Consider the following 24,671-nt stretch of genomic DNA (forward strand, 5'->3'; position numbering starts at 1 on the left):
AAGAGGAACAAGAATGAGGAACTATTAAGTGGAAAATACTTAGTCGAAGTAAGTTTTGGAGTCTGCATACCTGAAGTGCTATGAACGTTGGTGAAGGAATTGTCAGAGGCACTGTAGGGCCAGGCACCAGGTGAAGGCAGCGAGGTGTTGAGGGAAGAATTAGACCCTATCAAAGGGAAAGAGAGACAGAGCAAGCCAATTTCATAGAGTTTCTCTAATACTGTTAAACCTCAAGAGAGCCACGATTTGTACCAATGCCAAACTCTCAAGCAATACACAGCCATAGTGCAAAGACACATAAAACTTCTCTTAGTCAAATGCAATACACTGTTATGACAAGAACGTCAGAGCAGACTCAAGTATCTGAGTATCCTCCTGTAATGATTTACTTAACTAAAATTAAAGACTTGAATTATTCACCAGATACCAAGTGTTCACCATTTTACCTGTGGTGGTGTCCCGCAGAAGTTGGTGGTCAGTATCTACAATGGGAGATGTGGCTGTCCCCCCCAGCACACTTCCAGGGGTCACATAGGGGTCAGATTCAGGGTCAATGTTTTGAATACCTTTCCATGGCACTCCTGGTTGGAACTCTGGGACAGGAAGAAAAGGAGGAATTAAATGCAAACAGGGAAATGTTATTTACTGGAAGTGACTGCTCAGGATGTCTTAGGAGAATAAGTAACTGTCTTCTTAGCTGTTCCTCAGGGGGAAAAAAAAAGACAGAAAGGAAAAAAATCTCAAAACAGTCCCACAAAAAACCCCAAATCCCTCAGACTTTTCTTAAAATGTATTTCACATTTCCTCCCACAGCACTTTCTTTGGCATCTGAATACAAGTTTATGCTACCACTAGTGAAGTCTACCACTGGAAGTGGTGCAAGTGCACACAACATTCCATTGGCTATTTCTGCTTTACTAGATTCACATGAGGCTTTGTTTTACACGTAATACAGTGCATGCTTAAAGAAACATGTAATTTAAAAATTACAGTCTGCACACATTTTGTGCATGCAAAAGACTTTCTCAAGGAAAGGTTACCTACCTTACAAGTTTGCAACATGTCAAATGTTGTCTTTACACACAAGCTTTATGTATTACCTATCAAAACTGAGGTAATGCTAAGGTGAGATGCTTTGTAGCAAAAGCAATGTATATACTCATTGATATCCTTCATGCGTCACAACAAGATGGACTATCTTTATCATGCTTTAGTTTGCTTTCAAATACAGCTCCAGGCATGCCAGATTTTTAAGATAAGAGGATGAGTTATATGAAGTATGAAAATACAACAACTCGTCAGTGTAAGAAAGATCAGTAACTGAGTAGATGCTCAACAACTAAAGTGCTGTGATCAGTTTTGGAAGCAGTGATAAGAAAGTAAAAATGCCAAGCTAAAACAAGTAGAGAAGCTTCAGATACTACATGACAATTTAGGCAAGTGTAAAAAGAGTGCCACAGTGGCAGATTTATCCCTTGAAGATTCAAGTTTTTAATCAATTAATGACAGAATATTGGAATGGAACTAAAAATCCATGGTTGAACCCAGGATCCAGGATGTGCTCTCTAGCATAAAAACAGCTAAGATGAATCTGGCATGGAAGGGTTCATGTCAATCAATCATCTTTGTAATGAAGAAGCATAGTCAAGACTGAACTTCAAGCCAAGTACAGAAGAAAATGCAATACTACTAGTTCAAACAATTGGCACAGCAAAGGCAGTATTAGATTGTGGTAACGTGCTGGCAGGAGAATCACAGAGAATGCATAAGAAATGCTCCACTGGATCACAACTGGTCCATCTTGCCTAGTACTCTGCCAATACCAGCAGGAGAGAACTTTCAGAGACATCACACAAACTTGGCCACTATCTGTAGACTACTGCCCTCACACTCTCCTAGCACTATAGTCCTATCTAGGATGTCAGAAATACCCTCTCCATCTGCTAGCATCTGCTTGTTTGTGAAACTGTCTAGCAATTGCACCAGTTTTGGTGTTGCAGGATTCACAGAACTACAATTCTGCATTTCTCTTGTTGACTGTGTCCTTGCATTTGTGAACCTCAGTCACATCTCCCAGTCTTTAACTTAACAGTAATCTAGGATACCACTTCTAACCTATGAGCCACCAGCAACGTACCAAGCAAAGAATCTGCTCCGTTACTGCCAAAACACTGCAATCCTCTGACAAACAGGACTACCTTATGCTTAGATCATCTCTGTTCTGAGACAGAGTCCATGAATACAGGTTAGGACTTCAGCATTAAGACCAGTTTGCAAAAACAATCAAAGAAACTCCACAACCACAAAACAAATCCCCAAAAGGAGGATGTCCAAGTCTTGCCTTTGTAAAGATTTCTGAGATTTGGTGAGACTGAAAATGAAGTGCACAGTAAGCTCTTGTCACAAAGGTAAGGACTATGCAAACCAGGCTCCAAAGGTCAGGTGGTGTATTGTATATAAACACCTAAATTCATAAATAGAACCCTGGTCTGGTGAAGAGTTTTCCTGTAACTTCAGCATACTGACAAACTTCCAGACTACCCTTTGGGTTCCATGCACATTCACCAACTCTCCCTACAGGCATGCTCTCTTAGTTTTAGATAGTCAAGAAAACATGAAGTAATTTCTCTACTGATGTTTGAAAAGTTCTCCCAGAATGTTCAAGCACAAGATTATTAGGAAAATCATAACAGACACATCCAGACCCGTTTGCCCTGAATACGTGACTAAACTGCTCTTCAAAGGGAAAACTACAGTCAAGTATTACCTAGGTATGCAAGTCTGTGTGACACAACCAAAAGATACAGTTCTCACCAATGCAGCAAAACTTGCTCTCACCTCCAGCTGTGATATCAGTTTGATTGGGCACCACTTCATTTATCTTTGTGCTGAACAATACTGCTTTCTTGAACGACAGAAATTCTGCAGCAGATGGCAATTAGGAGGAAAATGCGAAAGGTGCAGTCAGGGTGAGTGCCGAGCGACCACTGTATTCAGTTAGAGGAAAACCACACCTATTTCAGGAGGCTCTCTCTTGCAAACTTGTTTCTGTTAACAGCTTAATTTCCAACACCAGGAAGAAAAATTCTGTCTTTTGTGACAGCAGACCTCATCTTCAAACTCATAGAGAAAATGCACCGACCATGTAAAAGAATTTTGGGTATTTGCTCTTTATCAAGGGTGTTGATAAGGTAGGTCATGATTTCAGCTAAGTTTCTGTTCTTGAGAAAACCGTAAGCTAGAGTGGTTATGAGACAGTTTAGTGGCTGATATCTATGCAACAGTAGCACTTGTTCCAATAGTCTATGGACTCATAGAGAGGTTTAGCAACACAGCAGTAGCTGTGTAAAAGCCTCATGCCAGAACTAATGATCTGCTACAGCCATCTGCAGCCTGTCATGGGTTACTCATTCCCACAGTAAATTAGGCATGGCAATGGTGATCCCAACGATGGTTTATATTCACACTTTGTGAACTCCAGCTATCCTCTCACAGTGATGAGGCAGTCAGCAAGAGCTGTAACTCTGCTTATTACCAGTAGTCAGACTGCAGGCATCACTAGTGAGGCTCTATGATACCAACAAAGGGCAAAGAGTAGCTATTGAGCTTCTCACTTTAATAGTCTTCTGGTACCAAGAAACATGTCAGTGCCAGTGGCTGCTTCAAAACCTAGAAACATGGCAGGACTGATCCTCACATCCCTCTCCTAATATTCCAAGCAGAACTGTGTTTATCAATATTATATAGAGGAATGGTAACTGAAGAAATGAGTTCAGCAACAATGAATCTACAAGAGGTCCTGAAAAAAAAACACTTTAGTTGGGGCACTTTTGGCATCACGAGAAGGTTACTTAATCTCAAGAATCTCCATACTTACTACATTTCTGTCAGCCTGATGTTAATACACTTCTACAGAGGCAGTCAGTGGTATGAGACAGGACTTTTCACAAGAGATAGTGGCAAAAGGAGGAAGGGTGATGGTCTGTATGGTTATAACTACATGATCTTTAAGGTCCCTTCCAATGCAAACCATTCTGTGATTCTACATGATGGCTGCACAGATGTTTTTGAGATAATTAATTCTTGAACTCTTTTCGCTTATCAGAAAACAACTCCTTGCTAGAGTGACACACTGAAGGGTGCCCACATAAGCAGCTCTAACTAGGTTTTGTAGGTTTCCTGCAGTTAGTTGTATCTGTCACACAGATTCCAAGGCTTTCTGATGCAAGGTCAGTGTTCCTGAATTACCCAAGAGATGGTACTCACACCTTGTGCTTTTGTGCTTGAGCGAATCCACAGAAGATTTGCAGTCAGTATGTTATCCTGGAATGTGAGAATCTTTCAGGCAGAGAAAAATCCCTAAAATTATAGCATCCACCATTTGCTGAAGAACAACAGTGGTGACTAGTCCACGCAACTTCAACGATGCACTTAAAACAGGGGACCCAGTGGAGTAAGATGATCTCTGGATGTCCCTCTCAACCCCTACCGTTCTGTGATTCTGTGACACTACTCTCTTTAATGAATGTTATATTTAGAATATTATGTATGTGTGTTGGAATACTTTTTTTTCCCCAGACACTTGATTTTTCTAGCAAAAAGATGAAATCCTGACTGTGAAACTCTGGAGGACTTAAAGAATGTGCTAATGCCTGTAATCCCAAAAGCAAGAAACTTCTACTCAAGATTGCTGAGCAGTACTGAAACGGAGCAAAAGTGAACCACAACAGCACAGCAGACAGATTTTATATATGTTGTAGCAATACTGCTGGCAAAAACTCCCTCATGATTTGCAGTAGATCATATACTTGGAAACAGCCAAACAAAGGTTCATGCTACATACAGTACAAAAGGCTAAGACGAGGAATTCTGTTCCCACCATCATTAAAAATAAGCTTTTGCATCTTCTGCTTTCTGATGCTGTGCTATCAATCAGAATCTTTACACCCTGTGCCAGCCTAACACGACACAGTTACAGAATCAGCACACAAGGAGGGAGCTGGTACTGTGTCTGCTGTGAATCAGTATTCTCATGAAAATTTATGTGCAATGTCAAACTACAGAAGGTAAGAGCTCACCTAACCAAACCCAAAGACTACTCCGGCAATTCAGCAGTTACTTCAGATTTAGCCCAGCAACTTTCTACTGGAAATGCAACATTTATGTTCTAATGTGGAAGAAACAAAAAACAAAAGAAACAAAACCAAACAATAAACGGCATAGGCCAAGCAAATATTTCTGTTGGGAGTGGTTATTTAAAAAGTATAGTGAGGAAAGATGCCAGCACATCTACTCTAAAGCTAGGACATAACCCCTACCCTTGTCTAATACCTGGAGGCCAGCTGGCGTTGCTGGATTTGCTTCCGATCTTGCTTGTTGGTGGAGATTTGGCAGGTAACCAACTATCACCAGCAGGGCCTGCATGGCCACCCAGTGGGTCGCCCTGAATTATATCAAACTGGTTGTAGGGCGATCCTCCACGAGCCTTTCCAGGGGGCACTATTGCACCTGAAGAATTAAAGAGATACATTTACACCCAGGAAAAGTTGAGAACTTTGCACATATGGTATGCTAAACTAAAAACTATTTAATATGGATACAAGTGAGGTAAGGTATCCACTAACAGATGAAGTGGATTAGGAACTGGTTACAAGACAGAGTTCAGAGAGTGATAATCAATGGTGCCAAGTCCAGCTGGAGAGCTGTAACTAGAGGAGTTCCCCAGGGATCAGTGCTGGGTCTGATGCTGTTCAACATCATCAGTGACACTGATGAGGGCACAGAGAGCCTGCTCAGCAAGTTTACTGATGACACCAAACTGGGAGGCTTGGCTAATCCAGCTGAAGGCTGTGTGGCCATCAAGTGAGGCTTGGGCAGACTGGAGAGCTGGGCACAGAGGAACCAAATGAAGTTCAACAAAGACAAGTGCAGAGTCCTGCACCTGGAGAGGGATAATAAGCTGCACCGGTTCAGGCTGGGAGGTGATCTGCTGGAGAGCAGCCCTGTAGAGAGGGACCTGGGAATGCTGGTGGATAACAAGTTATCAACAGGACAGCAATGTGCCCTTGTGGCCAAGAAGGCCAATGGAATGCTGCAATGTATTAGGAAGAGTGTGTCTAGCAGATCAGGGGAGGTTCTCCTACCCCTCTACTCTGCCCTGGAGGGATCTTATCTTCAGTACCATGTTCAGTTTTGGGCTCCCCAGTTTAAGAGGGACAGGAATCTGCTGGAGAAGGTCCAGCAGCAGGCTAACAGTATGATTAGGGGACTGGAGCACTGCCTGATGAGAAGCTGAGGGACGTGGGGCTTTTTAGTCTGGAGAAGATAAGATTGAGAGGGGATGTAATAAAAGTCTATAAATATCTGAGGGCTGGGGGTCAGGAGCAGTGGGGGACATAGGCTCTTCCCACTTGCTCCCCGTGATAGGATCAGGAGCAATGGATATAAGCTGCAGCACAGGAGGTTCCACCTCAACACAAAGTGGGAGTCTCCTTCTCTGTAGACTTTCATGGCCTGTCTGGATGCATTCCTGTGACCTGAGCTAGATTGTATGGTCCTGCCCTGGCAGGGGGGGTGGACTCTTTGGGTCCCTTCCAACCCGACGTCCTGTGATTCTGAAGCATAGTTTCATCTGAGCAATTTTACCAATGGCAAGATGATACTGCAAGGGCATCTCAAAACAGCCAGCACCCTTCTCACCATTTTTGTGGATATTGGCATCTTGTGAAGCCACAGAGGGCAGCCCTTCCATCATAGTCCACTGCTTAAAGCGGGATTCTGTTCCAGCCTCTTTTCCTCCTACCATGCCATAGTCCATGCCACTTGAACCAAAGCCTGTGAAACAAACAGAACTCCACTGTTATTAGCTCTTCTTTGGTTTAAACATCTTCGAATAGTTAATAAATGTGGTCATAACAAAGGTTTAAAAAAATATCAAAGAAAAAATAAAAATCAAGAGTAGCAAATTAAATGTTCAAGAGGTTAACTTTCAAATAAGGTTGTTGGGGCAGTATGCCACCAAGAAATGTGTTGCTGTTGGTTTTGCTGTCTTCCTATGTAATGGAAAATAATGCAATTTTACCAAGAGTTGACAATTGCAACCTCGTGCTAGTTTGAAGCTAGCCAGAATGTTTTGGTGAGAAGAATTAGATTACAGGCTGTGAAAAGGAAACAATGGTGATGTCTACTTCACTCATAGGCTTGCTGAGATGTATAAGAACAAGAACATAAACACAGGTAACAGAGTCGCTCTCTGTCTCCCTGGGGCTGAACTTCTCTCTCTAACCTAACCTGCCATCTGTGTGACTAATCCATCTGCTTCCTAATCCCCCTGGCCGACCCTCCAAGCTGCCTTGAGCATAAGGCAAAGTCTTGGGCAAGGTAGAGGGGTGGGAGGAAGGTGGAAGGGTGGCTGAGAGCCCCTCCTGGGAACTTAGGTTTCTGGGAGGGACGCTGTGTTTCTATATTACTTTCTTACTTGTATATAACTGCATATACTGTAAGTATCTGCTTGTATATTGTGCCAAGCTGTAAATATAAAGCTTCATTCAATTTCCAGAGTAGCTGAGTCTAGTCTGGGTGATTTTCCAAAGTGTGGGGGAGTGACTAACATCCAAACCATCACAAACCTTTACTCTAACGCTTACACAGAAATCACTCACTTCTGGACCCAGACATAACTGGCCAATAAGGTAACTATAGGCAGGCAATGCACCAAACCTCTGCGCAGAGCACTTACCTGAACCGTATCCAGGTATTTGCCCTTTGGTCTGTAAATCTGAGAGACCCACATTCAAAGGATTGGGTACCATGCTGTCTAAATGTGGCTTAGGCCCAACAGGGTGGGATGGTGAATGCTTCATGCCAGGCTGTCTCTGCTGCTGCTGCTGGAGGGCACTCACCATACGAGCAATCTGCAAACAAAACCAAAAAAATATGATACATGATATACTGTAACAATGCCACTAAACATGAAGCAATGGTGACTTACAAGTGATCTAAAGGACCTAATGCTCTGAAAAAGGCAACTCAAAGAGCATGCCAACTGAAAAGAGCAGATGATGTTTCTGAAGCCAGTGTCATCTTTGCTGCAGACTGCTTTTTCCTAGCACAGGTTACATTTTACCCAAATGACAAAAAGCCACACCTGTTGCTCTTGCTGCTGTCGCACAGCTTGGTTTAACTTCCTCTGGCTCTGTAACAGCTGTTGCTGCTGCTGCTGCTGCAGGAGGAGCTGACATGCCTACAAGATAAATTGAGGTGGGAAGAGTAAAAATACAGAGCTCATTAAATGAACTGTAATTGTCAGGAGCTAGTTACTAGGATGTGCTTTGCTCAGAAGTTAGGTGAACTGTTTGACATTCCACACGTTCAAAATGACAATGAATGCATTCAAAGAATAATACATCCTTCACTTGTTATTAATTTAACACCATGCAATGGTATTACTGCAACCTGCTTTACTACAATCACTGTGACTATGAGTCTGAGGAAAGCCTCATTAAAGAACAAACAATTGCTTTCTGTACAGTCATTGTTAAGCTACTGCAACATCCACCATAATTACAAAGGTCTGTTTAGTTTATCTGCTGCCCTCTAACAGGGCTGTGTTTTCCTCCACAACACACAGTGAATACTTGTACAAAAATAACACAAGATGAATAGAAAAAAAAGCACCAACAGAATTAGAATAAACATAAGAGCAGAATTCAGCAGACAATTTACAAACTGTCTGTCTCACAAGATTACTAGCTACTTACTAATTGAAACTGGGGGATCTGTGGAAGCTGGCTCAGCATGGCAATCTGTTGTGGAGAAAGCTGGGGGCCCATATTGAAGAGACCAGGATTCAAGCCACTGTTGGGAAACTGTTTGAGCATGGAGGCCGAAACCTGCACAGAAACAGTAACACATCCTCAAGAAATGCACTGCTATCAAGACAGATGATGAAGTAGAAGCATTTTTATAAAAGAATGGGTATGACACCAATCTTAAATGGTGTTCTGGGAAGGACGTTACAGGTTTATTAGCACACCACATTTAAACACGCGCAGTCTGTGACTTGAGCAGAGTGAGTACCTCACTTGATTGACAATATACAGTATTACATGTGCAGATGCAGACACACACACAAAGGTTTTTCCCCCAACCAGGTGGTTGCTAGAGACTGCACTAAATGAAAATGCTGATATATATGCAGCTAACCAGTAATCACAGTACTGCATCATCATGTTAAAAATGTACTGCTCGACAAGGGAAAAGAAAGGCATTCAGGCAGTCACTGGAGCAAAGAAACAGTGCCTCACAGAAAGAGTTAATCTCTTTGTATGCTGAATAAGCTACAGGAAAAGACAGCAGTAGGTGGAGAAGAATCCCCCAGTAGAAATCAAGAGAATCTCTAGAAGTCTTCACCAAGTACAAATCAGAAAGCAAACTTTTGTATTTGGAAGCCCTGAGATCTTAAGAGCTCTGCAATGTAAATGCACCATACAGCCCTTCATTCAGCCTCTCTCTCTGCGGGGCAGGAAGCAAAAGTAATAACCTGCTGCACTTCAAAAAACCCTTACAACTTTCACTTACTTTGTTGTTTTTAAAATACTTTGCAAAAGCTTATGCAAGACATAAGATTCCTGAATCCACTTTGAGATTTAAAAACACTGGTAGCAAACTGTTACCTTTGACTACCTTGGAATAACAGCTAATCCTTCTGCACTGTGAGTTTGAATTTTTCATCTTATCTGTTTTCAATTTGTTAACATCAAGTCAAGACTGAAATAGAGGTTTAAGCAACCTCCATGATTTGCTCTGAAGGCTGTAGCTCTATTTTCACAAGTAATCAGTTACTAAAAATTCCTTACCTGGGGAGAAAGAAATTGGGGAGGCACTTGCGCCCGGATATTGGGGGAAGGATTTAGTGGCTGCACTGGTGTGTGCATGCCCCTCGATTGTGCTGTGCTGTTTCCAAACAAACCATGATTGCCACCCTATAAAATTAAAGCAGTAAAAGATGAATCTTTCAGGATATGGATTTCTAGGCTGTTAACTACATTTCAACAACAAAGAGGCAAGTATTTATTTAATTAGAGTACCCTTCGAATTAATAAGATGCTTGCCCTAAATGAGTAAAATTCTACCTGGGTTAAAACTTCTCTGCAATGTTTTCAAGATGCAGGCTCTCTTCCCTCTGTATTGAGGAGTCATGTTTATCCACTTATTTCAAAGCACAGGACAAAGCAAAGGTTTTGTATTTTCCACTTCACATACTGGAAAATGGAAAACTTGGGAGTATTAACAACGTGCTCAAAAGAACTCCCTGCTGGCTTAAAAGTATATGTAAGACAGTGCCAACAAGAATTCAGGGCCATCATTTTAGAAAAGCCATGCACCTTTTATGAGTAGGTTTCTGAAATGTAATTCATGAGCCTGTTCTTCTTCTGCAGGCCTGCCTTACAATAACTGAAACTAGAATTCCAAGGACTTATAAAATTTTCCTTCTGATGTGAAAACATCAGCACTCTGGATTGGAATATTTTTCATTTCTTTTCCACTAAAGTGAAAACTGGGGAAAAAAATACTAGTGTGAAAAAATTGTTTGGGCTTTTTTTTCTCCCAGTGATTTATTTTCTAACACAAGAATACTCACTGCATGAGTTTCCTTAATGAGATATATTTACTGTTTTATAAGCAAATTCTGTAATAATAAACCTTGCTGCATGAATGAAAACCACCAAAGGAAATTCATGATTATGTTTCACTCTTTCAGCCTCTGAGCAGACTATCTTTATTCATAACATCTTTCAACAAAAGCCACAGGAAATGTTATGGACAGATTCCTACACTAACAGTCGCATGCTGTTGCTTCTAAAAGCTGAAGCTCATAATCCAAAAGGTCCTTAGGTGCCATGATTCTATTTTTTCATTTTCGACCCCCTCAAAACATCCCATTTTCTGTGTATCAGGATGTTTCAAATTCTCAGGTATCTGGGGTTTTAAACAGCACATTTTCCATCCTTCAGCCACCATTTTCTGTTCTCCCTCTCCACTGTAGCACTGCTGTATTCAGTCCTTCCATACAGGGAAGGCCTCCCCAAAAAACCTTTCCTTCCCTTATTTCATAAGCTTTGCTTCCCTTCTGCTGTTGTACAGTGCAAGCTCCACCATACTTTTCTAAAATGGAAGTCTGTTACCATGCTTCTAACACGGGCAGCATTATGGATTATCTCATTCATCTGCATCACATTTTGCTTCCTTTACATCACTTTTCTTACAGAAGCAACTAAAGGGCAAACACAACAGAGAAGAGACAACAGCTTTTATTCTGGAAAGAACTGACTGGGGTCAACTACACTAAATTCTGAGGGGCTTTAATGTGCAGCTACAATTTTAGCCCTCCCTAAAGCTCAAAGAAGTTCTGCACACCCAAATCTGGGACTTATTCTGATGCTCCACACTGATTGTGTCACATGGAAACATAAAGACAACAAAGAAACACCATCATGTTAGGCACATGACTACATAAGCTAGTGTCTAGTTGCGATACTCAGGTTCCATTCTTTCATTTCCGAGTATTCCTAAAGTCTTTTCTTCCAGCATAATGCAAAATGCAACAGCCAGAAATTCTTCCAAACTACAGTTAACCTCTAGATTTCCTCCCCACAATTCCCCCTCACACAGAACACAAATACTGCTACTCTGAATGTTTTTAAAGGCTACTAAATGAATCCTCTGAGAAAGGCAGAAGGAAATAGGCACAATGCAAAACGAATGCAGTTTTTAAAGGCACATTTTTACATAAAAGGTCATCAGCTGGAGTCTGGAGAAATGCAGTGTTGGGGCAAATCAACAGCCTCTACCCAGGTTTTAAACAGCTATTGAAATATCAAGAGTGCCACTAACTTCAAGACTTTTGAAAAGCACATCTATCTGCTGTGCACTGTGATTCAGGAATTAAGAGGCCAACATTTTGATAATAGATAGCAAAGTGGATGGATTCTCAATGGCCTGATATAGCTGCAATTTCCATTAACAGTGTTAGGAAATGTAGGAAAACAAATGCAAGCAACCAACTAACTGGGATTAAGCCCAGGTTGCAGCGTTATAACAACACATCTTATAAGGTGGCCTGCTTACTTGTCTAGCAGCGAAGTTTTGGGGACTGAGCCCTGAGCCGATTGCCCCAAGGCCGACGTTGGATAGTGTGGAACCAGAGGGAGACAGCTTGTAGCTGGGAGAAGGGGAGAAGGGAGAGCAGGGAGCCTCATCCCCAAGGCACCCATCTTGATTGGAGAAAGGCAAAGTCAGCTGAAGCAGCAGTTAGCCAACAGCAGGAGTTGGTTAGTGAAGCAACAGAATGCGAGAGGAGAGAAAGAGGGACTGTGAGTGACTAGGAAGAAGCAAAGATAAATTGTAAGAGCAATTACAAGGACAAAACTTCTGACTCAAATGACCACTTGACAATTAGGATTTTGGTCTAAGGAGATAATCATTAATTCCTAAAGGCTCTTTTTTAAGAGTACAATTTGAGGTCTCATGGAGTTAATTTCTGACAGTGGCTGTTACTACTATAGAGCAACAAATCTTGAATTAATTCCTAATGTCAGCACACACCTACAAACATAATTTGTGAGGAATGCATTCGTGCTCCTACTGGTATTTATTCATTAGGTCATTGGTGTAAGTGGACAAAACTGGGGTTTGGCCTGTTAGAACAAAATGAAGGAGCCGAAAGAATCATTAACACATCTTCAGAACTTTTAAACCAAATTTCTTGTCCATTTTACATCTGATTAACCATATTAAATCCCACAAAGCACTCTCATTCTATTGGACACCTTCCCATTTATAATGTGAAGCAATTAATATTTGCTAATAACAGTGAAAGCCTCTATTTAAAACAGGCAAGAATGTGAAAGCAACACTACCATAACATACAACATATGTCACAGAGGAACAGATGTCATACAGAAGCTTGTAGTACAGGACACAGAGCATAAGAGGTTACAGAGTTTAGAAAGGGTGCTTCCAATAAATGACAGACAAGAAAGCAGAAAAAAATTGGTAGACTGTGATTACTTATGTTTACTTAGATCTAAACCAATCTTTTGTAGCAGATGATTGTAGTCAGTAGCCAAAAAAAATCATGATTAAACCTATAACAAACTTCACTGCTACCAGTAGTTTATCCTTCCAAGAAAAACAAAGGAATTTCTCTCTGTCCATATCAAGGGCAGTCTGTTCTAGCCTCACCCTCTTCAGATAATTCTGTTTGGCTATGCATGTGTGACACCTCATTCTACACAATCCCCTGTATCTGTGTGCTTTGAGTTTGACCAAGCACTTCCAGAAGAGCAGGGAAAAAACTGGGACCTCAAACACAGAGGTAGATATTAATTCATCTAAAGATACTTCTCTTACCTTCTCAAAATAAGGCCCACTGTCTGTGGTTCCCATGTCTTTGGAATTAGGTGGACGGAACCCAGATCGATCCTTCCTCATCATGTCATTAAAATCCCCGAGATTCATGGCTCGTTTGTCCACCTCAAACTTCTTCTCTGGGAGACCACCTGCCAGAGAAGAAAGAAACAATGAAAGATGACCATATTAGTGCAGAAAACATTTACCATGTTTTAAAGACAGCAGATTCACAGCCAAAGAAAGTATCTTTAAGACCAGGGTATAAAGCAGTTCTCTTACAATGTGGCATAGATACAGTTGCCATGAGAAATTCCACTCCTAAGACTGAACAAGCCTATTTACAGAGTTCAAGGTGAAGTATTTCCTTGTACTTAAAATTGTGAAAATCAGCATTTCTGCAGCAGCCTAGTTCAACTACTGATATTCATTTACTCATAGCTCTCAACATCTTCCACAACTCACAATGTTATTTATTGCAATGCAATCGGTGTCCATAGACACCACTATTCAAATTCTCTATATATTCATTTACTGGGTTTGGCATTGCAAAAGATTTTCTCTAACTACAAAGCCACACAATTTGATCACATCTCCTAAAATTATTTTGATTGGAAAAGACCTCTAACATCACTGAGACCAATCATTGACCAGCACCTTCCTAGAGAAACTGCCTGCTCATGGCTTGGATGGGCAGGTGCTCCCCTGGGTGACCAACTGTCTGGTGGCCAGACCCAAATGGTGGCAGTGAATGGAACTAAATCCAGTTGACAGTCACTAGTGGTGTTCAGTCACTGGGGCTCAGTATTGGGGCCACTTCTCTTCAACATCTTCACCAATGACCAAGACAAGGGAACTGAGTGCACTTTCACCAAGTTTGCAGATGACACCAAACTGGGTGGGAGTGTTGATCTGCTCAAGGGTAGGAAGGGTCTGAATAGGCACCTGGGCTGGCTAGACTGATGGGCCAAGGTCAACTGTACCATATTTAACAAAGACAAATGCTGGGCCCTGCACCTGGGCCACAATCACCTAATGCAGTGATACAAGCCTGGGGTAGAGTGGCTGGAAACCTGCCTAGCAGAAAAGGACCGTGGATGTCGGCTGACAGCCAGCTGAACATGAGCCGGCACTGTGCTCAGGTGGCCAAGCAAGCCAACGGCATCCGGGTCTGTATCAGGAATAGCATGGCCAGCAGAAGGAAGCAAGTCACTCTGCCCTTGTACTCAGCACTGCTGAGGCACACTTCAAATACTGGGTTCAGTTTTGGGCCCCTCACTACAAGAAGGACATTGAATTACTGGAGCCAGTCCAGAGCTCTAAGGGCACGGAAAGCATGTCTTCTGAAAAGCAGCTGAGGGAACTGGGATTGTTTGGCCCAGAGGAGACAGAGGTGAGACCTTACTGCTCTCTACAACTACCTGAACAGAGGTCCCAGTGAGGTGGGGGTTGGTCTTTTCTCCCTACTATCAAGTGATAGAACAAGAGGCAACGTCCTTCAGGGAAAAAAATCTTTACTGAACAAGTAGTCAAGCACTCCAATAGGTTGCCCAGGGATGGAGGAGTCACTGTCTCTGGAGATGTTAAAAAAATTGTAGATATGGCATTTTGGGACATGGTTTAATGGCTACAGTGAGTGGTGTTAGGTCATGTGAACTTACAACTCTTGAACAACACACACCATCTATCTGGTATAGTTTAACTTCTGGATAGCTAACCAATACCCTTCAGCCTGTATGCAATGATTACACAACCAGTAACAAACTTTTCAAGCATTCCCCCTACAGTCTGCTGCCATTGCTTAGCAAGTGATCTGGTGGAACATGAGAAAGAGATGTTAATAACAGGTGATCGAACTGCACATGTAGAGTGAGCAAGATAACATCTTTCTTTGTAAGGTTATTATCAGCCAAATGCTGACTGAAAGAAGTTTTCTACCTTACATGCTCAGCTGTTGCCGAGAAACAATATTTTGTCACATTTGGCATCCATGAGGAATCAGATGCATATTGTTATGTTGAAGTAGACCGAAAATATCTTCATTTTTAAATATGGACAACACAATAGAAATAAGCTTAACTAGAATTCTTAGTTTTAAGTCATTTTGTTGAGTAGCACAGACAGCCTTTCCAAGGACAGTTTAAAAACCCTGTCACCATAGTTGATCAACATCCATGACTCTTCCAAAGCATATCCTACCATTGACAAAACAGTCATCATCAAACAGAACAGGCAGCTCCAATATCACTCAAATACCTCCAAAACACTTCACTGTTCCTCAGAAAGGCTTCTCAAAACCAGCATCTCTTAATGTCCAGTCATGAATGAGTAATATTCATAGGTGTGCTACTGCCAATAATCCATGAAATCAACCACTAATTACACGGAGTTTTCTTGCTGACATAGCCTTCAATGTTGATCCAGCTTCATTCTCTCAGATGTTTTCAACATCATTTATCAAAAAAGCAATTGACAAGTCACCTACACATCTTGGCTTGTAACTGGAGTCCAATTGGATGAGTTCATCCCTTTCTAACATATCCTGAACAGCTAAAACTGGCTCTGTAAAAAGCAGTCATATGTCGCATACATCCCAGTTCTGGGAATACCTACATCTAACCACTGGTAGTACACAACCAGCAGTGTACTACCAAAATACATGTGTGCTTTACCTCTATACAAGAAGCTGTCAGTTAGCTGCTGAAAAGAAACTGAAAGTGAGACAGAGTTGCCTCACTATCTGAAATGAAACTGGGTCAATGCCAACAGAAGATGACTAAGCCTCAGAAACACCCTTTTGTTTCTCTAGTTATCCTGATGTACCAATCAACTCCTCAAACATTACTGAATGACGCCTTGCAAAATAGCTTGTCAAATAACATGTAGAGCACTAAACGGCATCTTTAAAGGCTTCAAGCATAGATTTGCATGCCACTTAGTGCTGAGGCAGCTGCTTAAACTTCAATACAAACAAGATCTTGCTAAGAGAGATGGTAGCATTCATTTATCTCATTCACAGAAAGCTCTAACACAACCATAAAATCTGTTGCACAAGTCTCTCTTTTGCATTTGTCAACAATAATGCAGGTGCAGAAGAATAGCTTTACCATACAAAGCAATCACTGAAATCTGAGCAGTTTGAATTTTATCCTCTGCACACAAAAAAATATGAAGCACCAAATCTTCTACATGCAGTAATACAGAACAGGTTAAGTCAAATTGTCTCTATAAAAGACATTCCCTCAACTCTTAGGTTTCCTTCCACTATTAATAGCTGTGAGCAATAGTGAAAAATGCAAAATCATGATAAACATGAGCTTAGAAGGTAAAACATCCTCCAAACGGATTTTAAGCTACATCCATGTCATGGGGGGGGGTAAAAAAGTGTATTTTTAATTAGATACAAATAAAATTATATAATGTGATCCTGTACTGGGCAATAGGAGACAGAAAATGCTGTTGAGCAAAGTTATCTCAAATGTTTGTGGACAAGACCAAAATGTGGTGAAAACAGATCCAGAGGGCAACTCAAATGGAAAAAAAAGAGACAAAAACATTTAAAATGTGTTTTTCACTTAACCACAAGACACTGACTTTATAAATTTTTGGCAGTGGTATACTGTCCAAACCTGCAGAGCAAGCACATGTGCTCAGATAGAGTTGTTGCACCTGAATGCTAAATCAGGTTATGGCTTTGTAACATATTTACAACAAATAGCTTCATCAATTGCTCTTTAATTAATAGAAATTGGAAATTAATTACCAAGTCTTTACAAGCAATTTGAGAATTCAATGAGCTTGCAACTAACACTACAAAAAACCCAAAACAAGAACAAAAGACAGACAACACACACAGTGGCTGGAGGAAAGGAAAACAAAGTATTAAATGGCTCTGACAAGTTGCTTATGATAGCAAACTTCATGCCTCTGGACTTACATACTATGACAGATGTCAAAGGAAAAAAAGTTGCATCCTATTTTCGAAGTAAAACAAGCTGTTGGTTAAAGTGATAGAAAATTGAGATAAAAAAAAAAAGTAGACAGGTCTTAATAACAGAATTGAAGTTTCCTCTGAAGAGTGTGGTCTCCAAGCACAGAGGTAAGTCTGAGACCAACATGCATTTATCTGTTAAGTAGGAAAACATCCTGCTGGCCACTGTCTAAACGCCGTACCTTTGAATTCTAACTGCAAACCAGCTGAACAGCTAAGTCAGGCAACTTTTTAAAGGTTGGAAATTGACACTGCCTGAGAAAAAACAGCTTATTGTTTTCCACAAGCACCTGCTGTAAGCAACAAAGACAAAACTGACGAACAAAGAAGTTACAGAAAAGTCTGAGGAAGAACTGTTACCTTCTGAGTCTTTGAAACAGAATACAAACTATAATAAATGCTTCTGCCTAGGTTCAAAGATGCCACCATTAACGGGCACATGAAACTTAAAAGTAGTGCAACATATCAAGGCAGCATTTCACAGGATATTCTGAGCATCAACCATCTCTTCTCAGGAGGTCTGACAGCCTTATAATCCTTAACAGCAGAAAGTTGTAATGGATCCAAAAGCTTAATTTGGAGGTAAGGACTAAGAGAGCTATAATCAGCATAATCCAGGCGACCATCCTCTTCATTTGTGTATTCTTAGATCTGTTGTTGAGGAGCAGCATTTGAAGGCAGATGAGAAGTGAACATACGAGACAATGATTTATCTCTGTCTGGAACATCTTTATAGAAGCACAGTACAATCAGTGCCTGAATTCTAAAGAGGCCATGGAAGGTTGAAGTGGAGAGATGCAAAAATTCTTTTTCCTCCTTCAAATCTGTGCTGTACTATAAAAATGTACACTTTAACATCTCTTCCTGGGATCCTTAACTATTTAGAGTTAGAAAACAATTCTGCAAAAAAATTAAGAACTTAACCCTGTCTGAAATGTGATCCACATTTTAAGAACATAAATTCAAAGCTGAGAGATGCTGCAGCTATTAGGATTGCTCTACAACACCAAATATGGAGTTGATGTTATATGCAATTATATGCAACTCTGTCTTTAGTAGCAATAAAGACCAATAGATATTGCCAACACAAGAAGATTTTTGGTTGGGAAAATCCTGACTACAGCATAACACGTGATACCACAACAGTGGCAGATAAGCAAGTGTCTCAAAAGCTGGTGACAATAGTGGTGCAAAAAAGGATCTATAATAGAGCACACTTCTTGCAAGGCCGTATCATGGAATCAAGCAGGTTGGAAGAGACCTCCAAGATCATCCAGTCCAACCTATCATCCACTCCTATCCAGTCAACTAGAGCATGGCACTAAGTGCCCCAGCCAGGCTTTTCTTCAACACCTCCAGGGATGGCGACTCCACCACCTCCCTGGGCAGCCCATTCCAACGCCAATCACTCTCTCTGGCAAGAACTTCCTCCTAACATCGAACCTAGACCTCCCCTGGCACAACTTGAGACTCTGTCCCCTTGTTCTATTGCTGGTTGCCTAGGAGAAGAGACCAATCCCCACCTGGCTACAGCCTCCCTTCAGGTAGCTGTAGACAGCAATGAGATCACCCCTGAGTCTCCTCTTCTCCAGGCTAAACAAACCTCAGCTCCCTCAGCCTCTCCTCATAGCATTTGTGTTCCAGGCCTTTCACCAGCTTTGTTGCACTTCTCTGGACATGTTCCAACATCTCTCTTGAATTGAGGGGCCCAGAACTGGACATAGGACTCAAGGTTTGGCCTGACCCATGTTGAGTACAGAGGCAGAATAACCTCCCTCATCCTACTGGCCACTGTGTTCCTGATCTAGGCCAGGATGCCATTGGCTCTCTTGGCCACCTGGGCACGCTGCTAGAATCATTTGGTTAAAAACACTTGAAAGACACAGTAGAGATAAAGCAGAACCAGAATGGTGCAGAAACTAATCACAGCATGCCAGTTTCACAGGAAGTTGCTCCTGTAGTACCTAAAACCTACTATTCAAATCAGGAACAAGTATTTACACTGCCTGCAAATGCTGGGTTTGAACATGTGCTGTACAGTATTCCACAGCTACCAGAAGCTTCCACACTAAAGGTTTATTTTCAAATATATGGCTACTGTATCAAGACACAAGAACGCTTCAGAAGAAAGCAATATCTACTACTTGATTAATTTTCTAGTGTGAGTGGAACATAATACTTGTCAACTGTCTTGACATCTAAAACCCATAAAATCATAAGGTAGAACAGAACAATAGGACTTGCTACTATATCCTTCCCTACTATCTATCACTGTTGCATATGGACAACTTGTATCACAGCAATGAAATTTCAGAACATATTTTACAACTGCTACTGACTTATATACACCACGACCAGTTGCTCTAGGGACCCCACAGACCATGACCTGACACAGAACACTTTTGCAGGAGGTTCTTCAGAGGTATCACCACAAGATCATCAATTTATTCAAATGAGATTTCCTCACAATAAATTTAGAACCACTTGCAGAATAAGCATCAATTCAAAACAGTAGTTCCTAGAACACGAATGAAACCCTCTACTCCTCTGCCAGTCTCAAAGACTACCCTGTACAAGGTTTTAGCCTTAGCAAACTTCCAAAGAGTTGATAACATATAAACAATCAGAACCTATTTGGATCATCCTTTTCTAAATGTACACCTTAGGAACCTTGTAGGGAAACCATCCAAAAAGCAGATTTCAAAGACCTGTAGTACCTCTATTGCAATACCATTGTAGTCGATATTTGATAGACGATTTGGAGAAGAACAGAATGCAAAACTAAATCTGATTTTGAGACTAAAAAAATTATCTTTCTGTAAGAGTTCAATGTGTTGTTTGCCAAAGAAAGCCATGACAATTTTGAAGGTGATTAAATGAGGTTAAGCCAAATGGTCAATTCCAGTTTTGTATTTTCCACGAAGACATCTCACTTAAGCTGTGTAGTATTCGCAGTGCATGTTTGAGGAGAAAAATCTAGCTCTGAGTGTAACTTGTTATGGCCTGAGGCAAGCACCTCAAAAAATCAATGATAGAAGATATTCTTTTCCCTCACATGACCTTCAGGGACTTGTGCTAATTGGGATGTCCTATTGCTGATAGCTAAGTCATCCTCTTCCATCAAATGAAAAGACATTTTCCCTTTCTTGAAGCAGTAACAATGAATACTAACTACATGGATCAAAAGAGTCTTATATGATGCCCCTTCTGCAAGTCATAGCTCCATTCTGTACAGGGACACACCCTTGACTGCATAAATATTCAAGATATCAGATGTTATAACCCTACCCTTCTATTCTGAGAAGTGAAGATGAAACTTTTCCAAAGCATAGTATGTGATCCACACAAAAACACTACACATGACCTGCTCTTTCAAATCACATTTAAATCAAATTATACATACCTACAGACAAGTCCATCTTACTGCCTGGAATGTCCTCAGTTTGACTCTGGAAAAAAAAAAAAATTAGTTCTGACTTCCTTCATGCCCCCTTAATTTGATAGAAGGACATGTTTGTGCTGACAGAAGTTTTTATTTTAAACTAAAACCAAACATAAGGATTTCTGGTATCACTCAGGACATTCTACCTCAACCTCTTAATGCTCTATGTGGCAAGTTTACTTATATGAAGCCAGACACATGAATGCACAAGACTAGAACTGACAGGCAGGTGCTCTGTGAAATGAACCTCTGTCCTCACGTTCCAGCGGTCAAGGGATGAAACACTGAAAATAGTGGCCAAAATGATAGCTCACCCTCATGACCTGTCAAGACATCACATCTTGAAATGTGCTGCCAAGTTATTCTTTAGTTGGCAGTGTGGGGACAGGGTGTTCCCACAGCTCTCAAAAGTATCTACAGTCTAGCAGACTGAATTTAAAGTTGGAAGACAACAGACATTACAGTCTAATCCTCGTCATGCTGAGGTACTTCCCTGTGGATCTCTTTTCTCTCCATGATGTGCTGTTTATTTATTCATCTTACCAATCAATCTTTAAGTACCAATTAATAACAAGACCTTTTTTTTTGCTAAATGGGATTCAAATAGCCAAGACAGACACAGGGCTTTATGTCTTTTTATGACAGGCAGCTGAGAGATAGAATGAATACACCTGGACTAATGAGAGGCCTGACACTGCAGCCAGGACTGAGGCCTCTACATTGAATACTCTAAACAACACATTATGAAACAAATAATCCTTCCCCATCAACAACAACCATAGAAACACCAAAACCCAAACAGGCAAAAAACCCCAACAGAACTAAACAATGACCATCAAAACTAAAAGGAACAAAATAACCACCCAATCCCAAAACCCCACAAAACACCCAAAACACATCACACCAAACAAAAGAGAAAATGTACCACCACCACCTCTTCCTCCCCCCCAGTCTTATTACTAGCAAACTGCAATCTAGGAACAGCTGTCAAAGTAATTTTGGGTTTTCTGAGAAGCCATTCTGAGTAGCAAAGAATTGCTGAACACCAAACAACCCTTACAGGTATTATAATCAACACGCCAGCACAGCAAATGCAGAGCAGCAGTCACACACTATGAAGCACCTGATCTTCTGACTTTTTGAAAGGTTACTGCTTCTTTTACAAAGCCAGATCTTACACTTAAAAACATTTACTTACTAGCAAGCCCATATTTGAAAACTGTTTGGACAGAGGGTTCATCCATGAATCGCTATTTCCGCCTTTTAATGCGCACTGAAAAGGGGAAAAACAAAAAAAGGACTTTTTTATCCTTAGGATGCACAAGTGAATGAAAATCCTGGCACCAGAGAAAGCAAGCTCCTGAACAAATTACTTAATTTTTTTTTTGCACAGTTGGCAACATTTACCAAATAGTGTTCTTTTTTCTCTCTCATAAAGTTGTTCATTCTGAAGTACACCAAACTGGATGAACACTTGCTGTGCAGAATGTTTATCACACCTTCCATTTCATTCCGGCATTGGGAAAGCTCTGTGAATGTTTGGGTTATTTTACTCTCCTCTCTTATAATTTATTTTTTAATCCACCACACCACATACAGATGTAGATTTCTTCCAGGGGACAATCAGAGGGCTGGAGCACCTCTCCTATGAGGGACAGACTGAGAGAGTTGGGGCTGTTCAGTCTGCAGAAGAGGAGGCTCCCAGGTGACCTTCTTTTCACCTTCCAATATCTGAAAGGGGCCTACAAAAGAGCTGGGGAGGGACTTTTCAAGCTATCAGGGAGTGACAGGACTAAGGGGAATGGAGCAAAACTGGAGATGGGTAGGCTAAGGCTGGACATGAGGAGGAAGTTCTTCAGCATGAGAGTGGTGAGACCCTGTAAAGGTTGCCCAGGGAGGTGCCTGAGGCCCCGTCCCTGGAGGTGTTTAAGGCCAGGCTGGATGGGGCTCTGGCTAGCCTGATCTAGGGCAGAGTGTCCCTGCCTGTGGCAGGTGGGATGGAACTAGATGTGGTCCCTTCCAACCCTGACTGATTCTATGATTGGGCTGACCTGGCTCTCAATTTGCACTTACAGTAATTTAGAAGTGACATACACAGAAAATGTTTTTAACAGTTGCTTTGGTGCTTAAATCTTTAAGTGATAAAAATGGTCATGAGAATAATTTTTGTGAAACAGGAATCTTAAAATTCCATTTTTTTTAAACTGCTGTAACAGGCACCTCTAACTGAATTCTGTAATACCTTCATAAAGGAACTATTCTATTGCTCTAACATATCAATCACAGTACTTTCAGACAACACAATAGTTATGAATCATTCAAGCATTTTACCTTCATTTGTGTTTTCTTTCCTCCTTGCCCCCAGCTTGTTGAGTTGTGGGAGGAACTGCTTCCCTGAGAGCCTGCTGTGTTCCAGACTCCTCCTTCCTCCTCCTCTTCCCAGCTGGAATGACGTGTTCCTGTCACTGGCCCATCACTCTCTCCCCAGCCATCTTGCATAGATTTAGAACCTTTAGAAAAAAGAAAAAAAAACTTACAAGCAGTCTACAATACCATGCAGCTGGTGATTTGATGTTGCAAAATTAGTTGAGATCATCAGAAACCCAAAGGAACTTAAACAAAGAAAATAAGTCAAAACCCCAAAAAAACAACCCCCCAACCAAAATCTTTAGTAAGAGCTGTAAAAACTTAGTGCATGAATCCCAAAGCCCAAGAGATTCAGTGGCATGTTAGCATGTCATGTTTTCCTATTATTTCAAAGCAATATCAAATCCTTAAAGATCTAATAACCATAGGGACCAGCTGCACTTGGATTTCTTTACAAGATAATCTACTATTTTCTAGACTAAACAGAAGATATGCTACTTACACAGAAGAGGCTACATTTAAAGATTACAACTGCAGAATCACGAAGTTAATCCAAAAAATGTGATATACAGGGCAGTCACTTACAGGTTTATTTTATTTCCAGTCACAGGGTTTAAATGTGACTGTACAATCCTGATTTAGCTATGTAGCCATAGATTATTTGCCTGCACTGACAGCTCTCAGGTCTGAGATTGCTGAATGTGACTGAACAGCGGTGTAAAGATGACTTGCCTTTATGATTCCTACTTCATTTTCTGCATTTCAGTGAGGAGTCACACACTTACAGTATGCAAATGGAACTTTCAAAATAAAGACAAAATAAAGATATCACAGAAAACTGCATTTATTCCTACTTCTGACAGAGAATTCTGTGCAGTGATGGTAGAACTATGTAAATTCTTTTTTTTCTTTAAACAGGTACGTAATGACCTACAGCTCCCTACTGACTCTAAAGTCCTGTTTTCTTTTCCAATCATTGCTATTGCCTGCTTCCTGTCTTTGCCTTTAACCATAAATTATGTCTTCGCAAACTCTGTGTCCCAATTCCTTCCAACTTATGCAAGACATTAAGTTTCTCCCCTTACTACACTGAATAGCAAGGCCTCCTTCTTCACTCCTTTTGGGTGCCAATTAGGAGTTGAGAGAGCAGCCACACAACACAGGAGAATTAGGATCTAAGCTCTTAACACACTGATGACCAACCCGAGACAGCCATCATGGAGACCCTCCCTATATTTTGATCCTCAACAGCTAGAACAGCTTACATACACACATGCTGCATCTCTCCAGTTAGGCCACACATGCATTACAGTTAGGACAAGCAAGTGACCATGTACAGTTCTTAAAGAATACCTTAATTATTAACAAATCTGCAATGGGTTGTTTGCATTTCAAGGCCTCCTGTGGAGATCATGTTTAGGTGGCTTTTTAGAGATGAGAGAAGAGATCCACGTAACAAAA

The 24,671-nt window shown here is 41.1% G+C and overlaps 1 protein-coding gene across 21 annotated transcripts in view; it reads right to left on the reverse strand.

Annotated features, from left to right (window-relative positions):
* TNRC6B (trinucleotide repeat containing adaptor 6B) overlaps positions 1-24,671 on the reverse strand; it is a 140,864-nt gene that overhangs the window by 20,575 nt on the left and 95,618 nt on the right. For 16 of the 21 annotated variants that reach the window (XM_064155186.1, XM_064155190.1, XM_064155187.1 and 13 more), the window contains 13 exons: positions 23,175-23,353; positions 22,042-22,116; positions 20,805-20,850; positions 13,414-13,562; positions 12,130-12,300; positions 9,858-9,983; positions 8,760-8,891; positions 8,147-8,242; positions 7,739-7,913; positions 6,700-6,834; positions 5,332-5,508; positions 447-593; positions 71-166 (listed from right to left, as the gene is read on the reverse strand). In XM_064155186.1, coding sequence (XP_064011256.1) covers positions 71-166; positions 447-593; positions 5,332-5,508; positions 6,700-6,834; positions 7,739-7,913; positions 8,147-8,242; positions 8,760-8,891; positions 9,858-9,983; positions 12,130-12,300; positions 13,414-13,562; positions 20,805-20,850; positions 22,042-22,116; positions 23,175-23,353 — 1,704 coding nt within the window. The remainder of the gene's footprint in view (positions 1-70; positions 167-446; positions 594-5,331; positions 5,509-6,699; positions 6,835-7,738; positions 7,914-8,146; positions 8,243-8,759; positions 8,892-9,857; positions 9,984-12,129; positions 12,301-13,413; positions 13,563-20,804; positions 20,851-22,041; positions 22,117-23,174; positions 23,354-24,671) is intronic. The other 5 variants (XM_064155193.1, XM_064155192.1, XM_064155191.1 and 2 more) reach the window with 2 other exon arrangements.

The sequence above is a fragment of the Pogoniulus pusillus genome, chromosome 15 (genome assembly GCF_015220805.1).
Source record: "Pogoniulus pusillus isolate bPogPus1 chromosome 15, bPogPus1.pri, whole genome shotgun sequence".
In the NCBI taxonomy this organism is placed as follows: Eukaryota; Metazoa; Chordata; class Aves; order Piciformes; family Lybiidae; genus Pogoniulus; species Pogoniulus pusillus.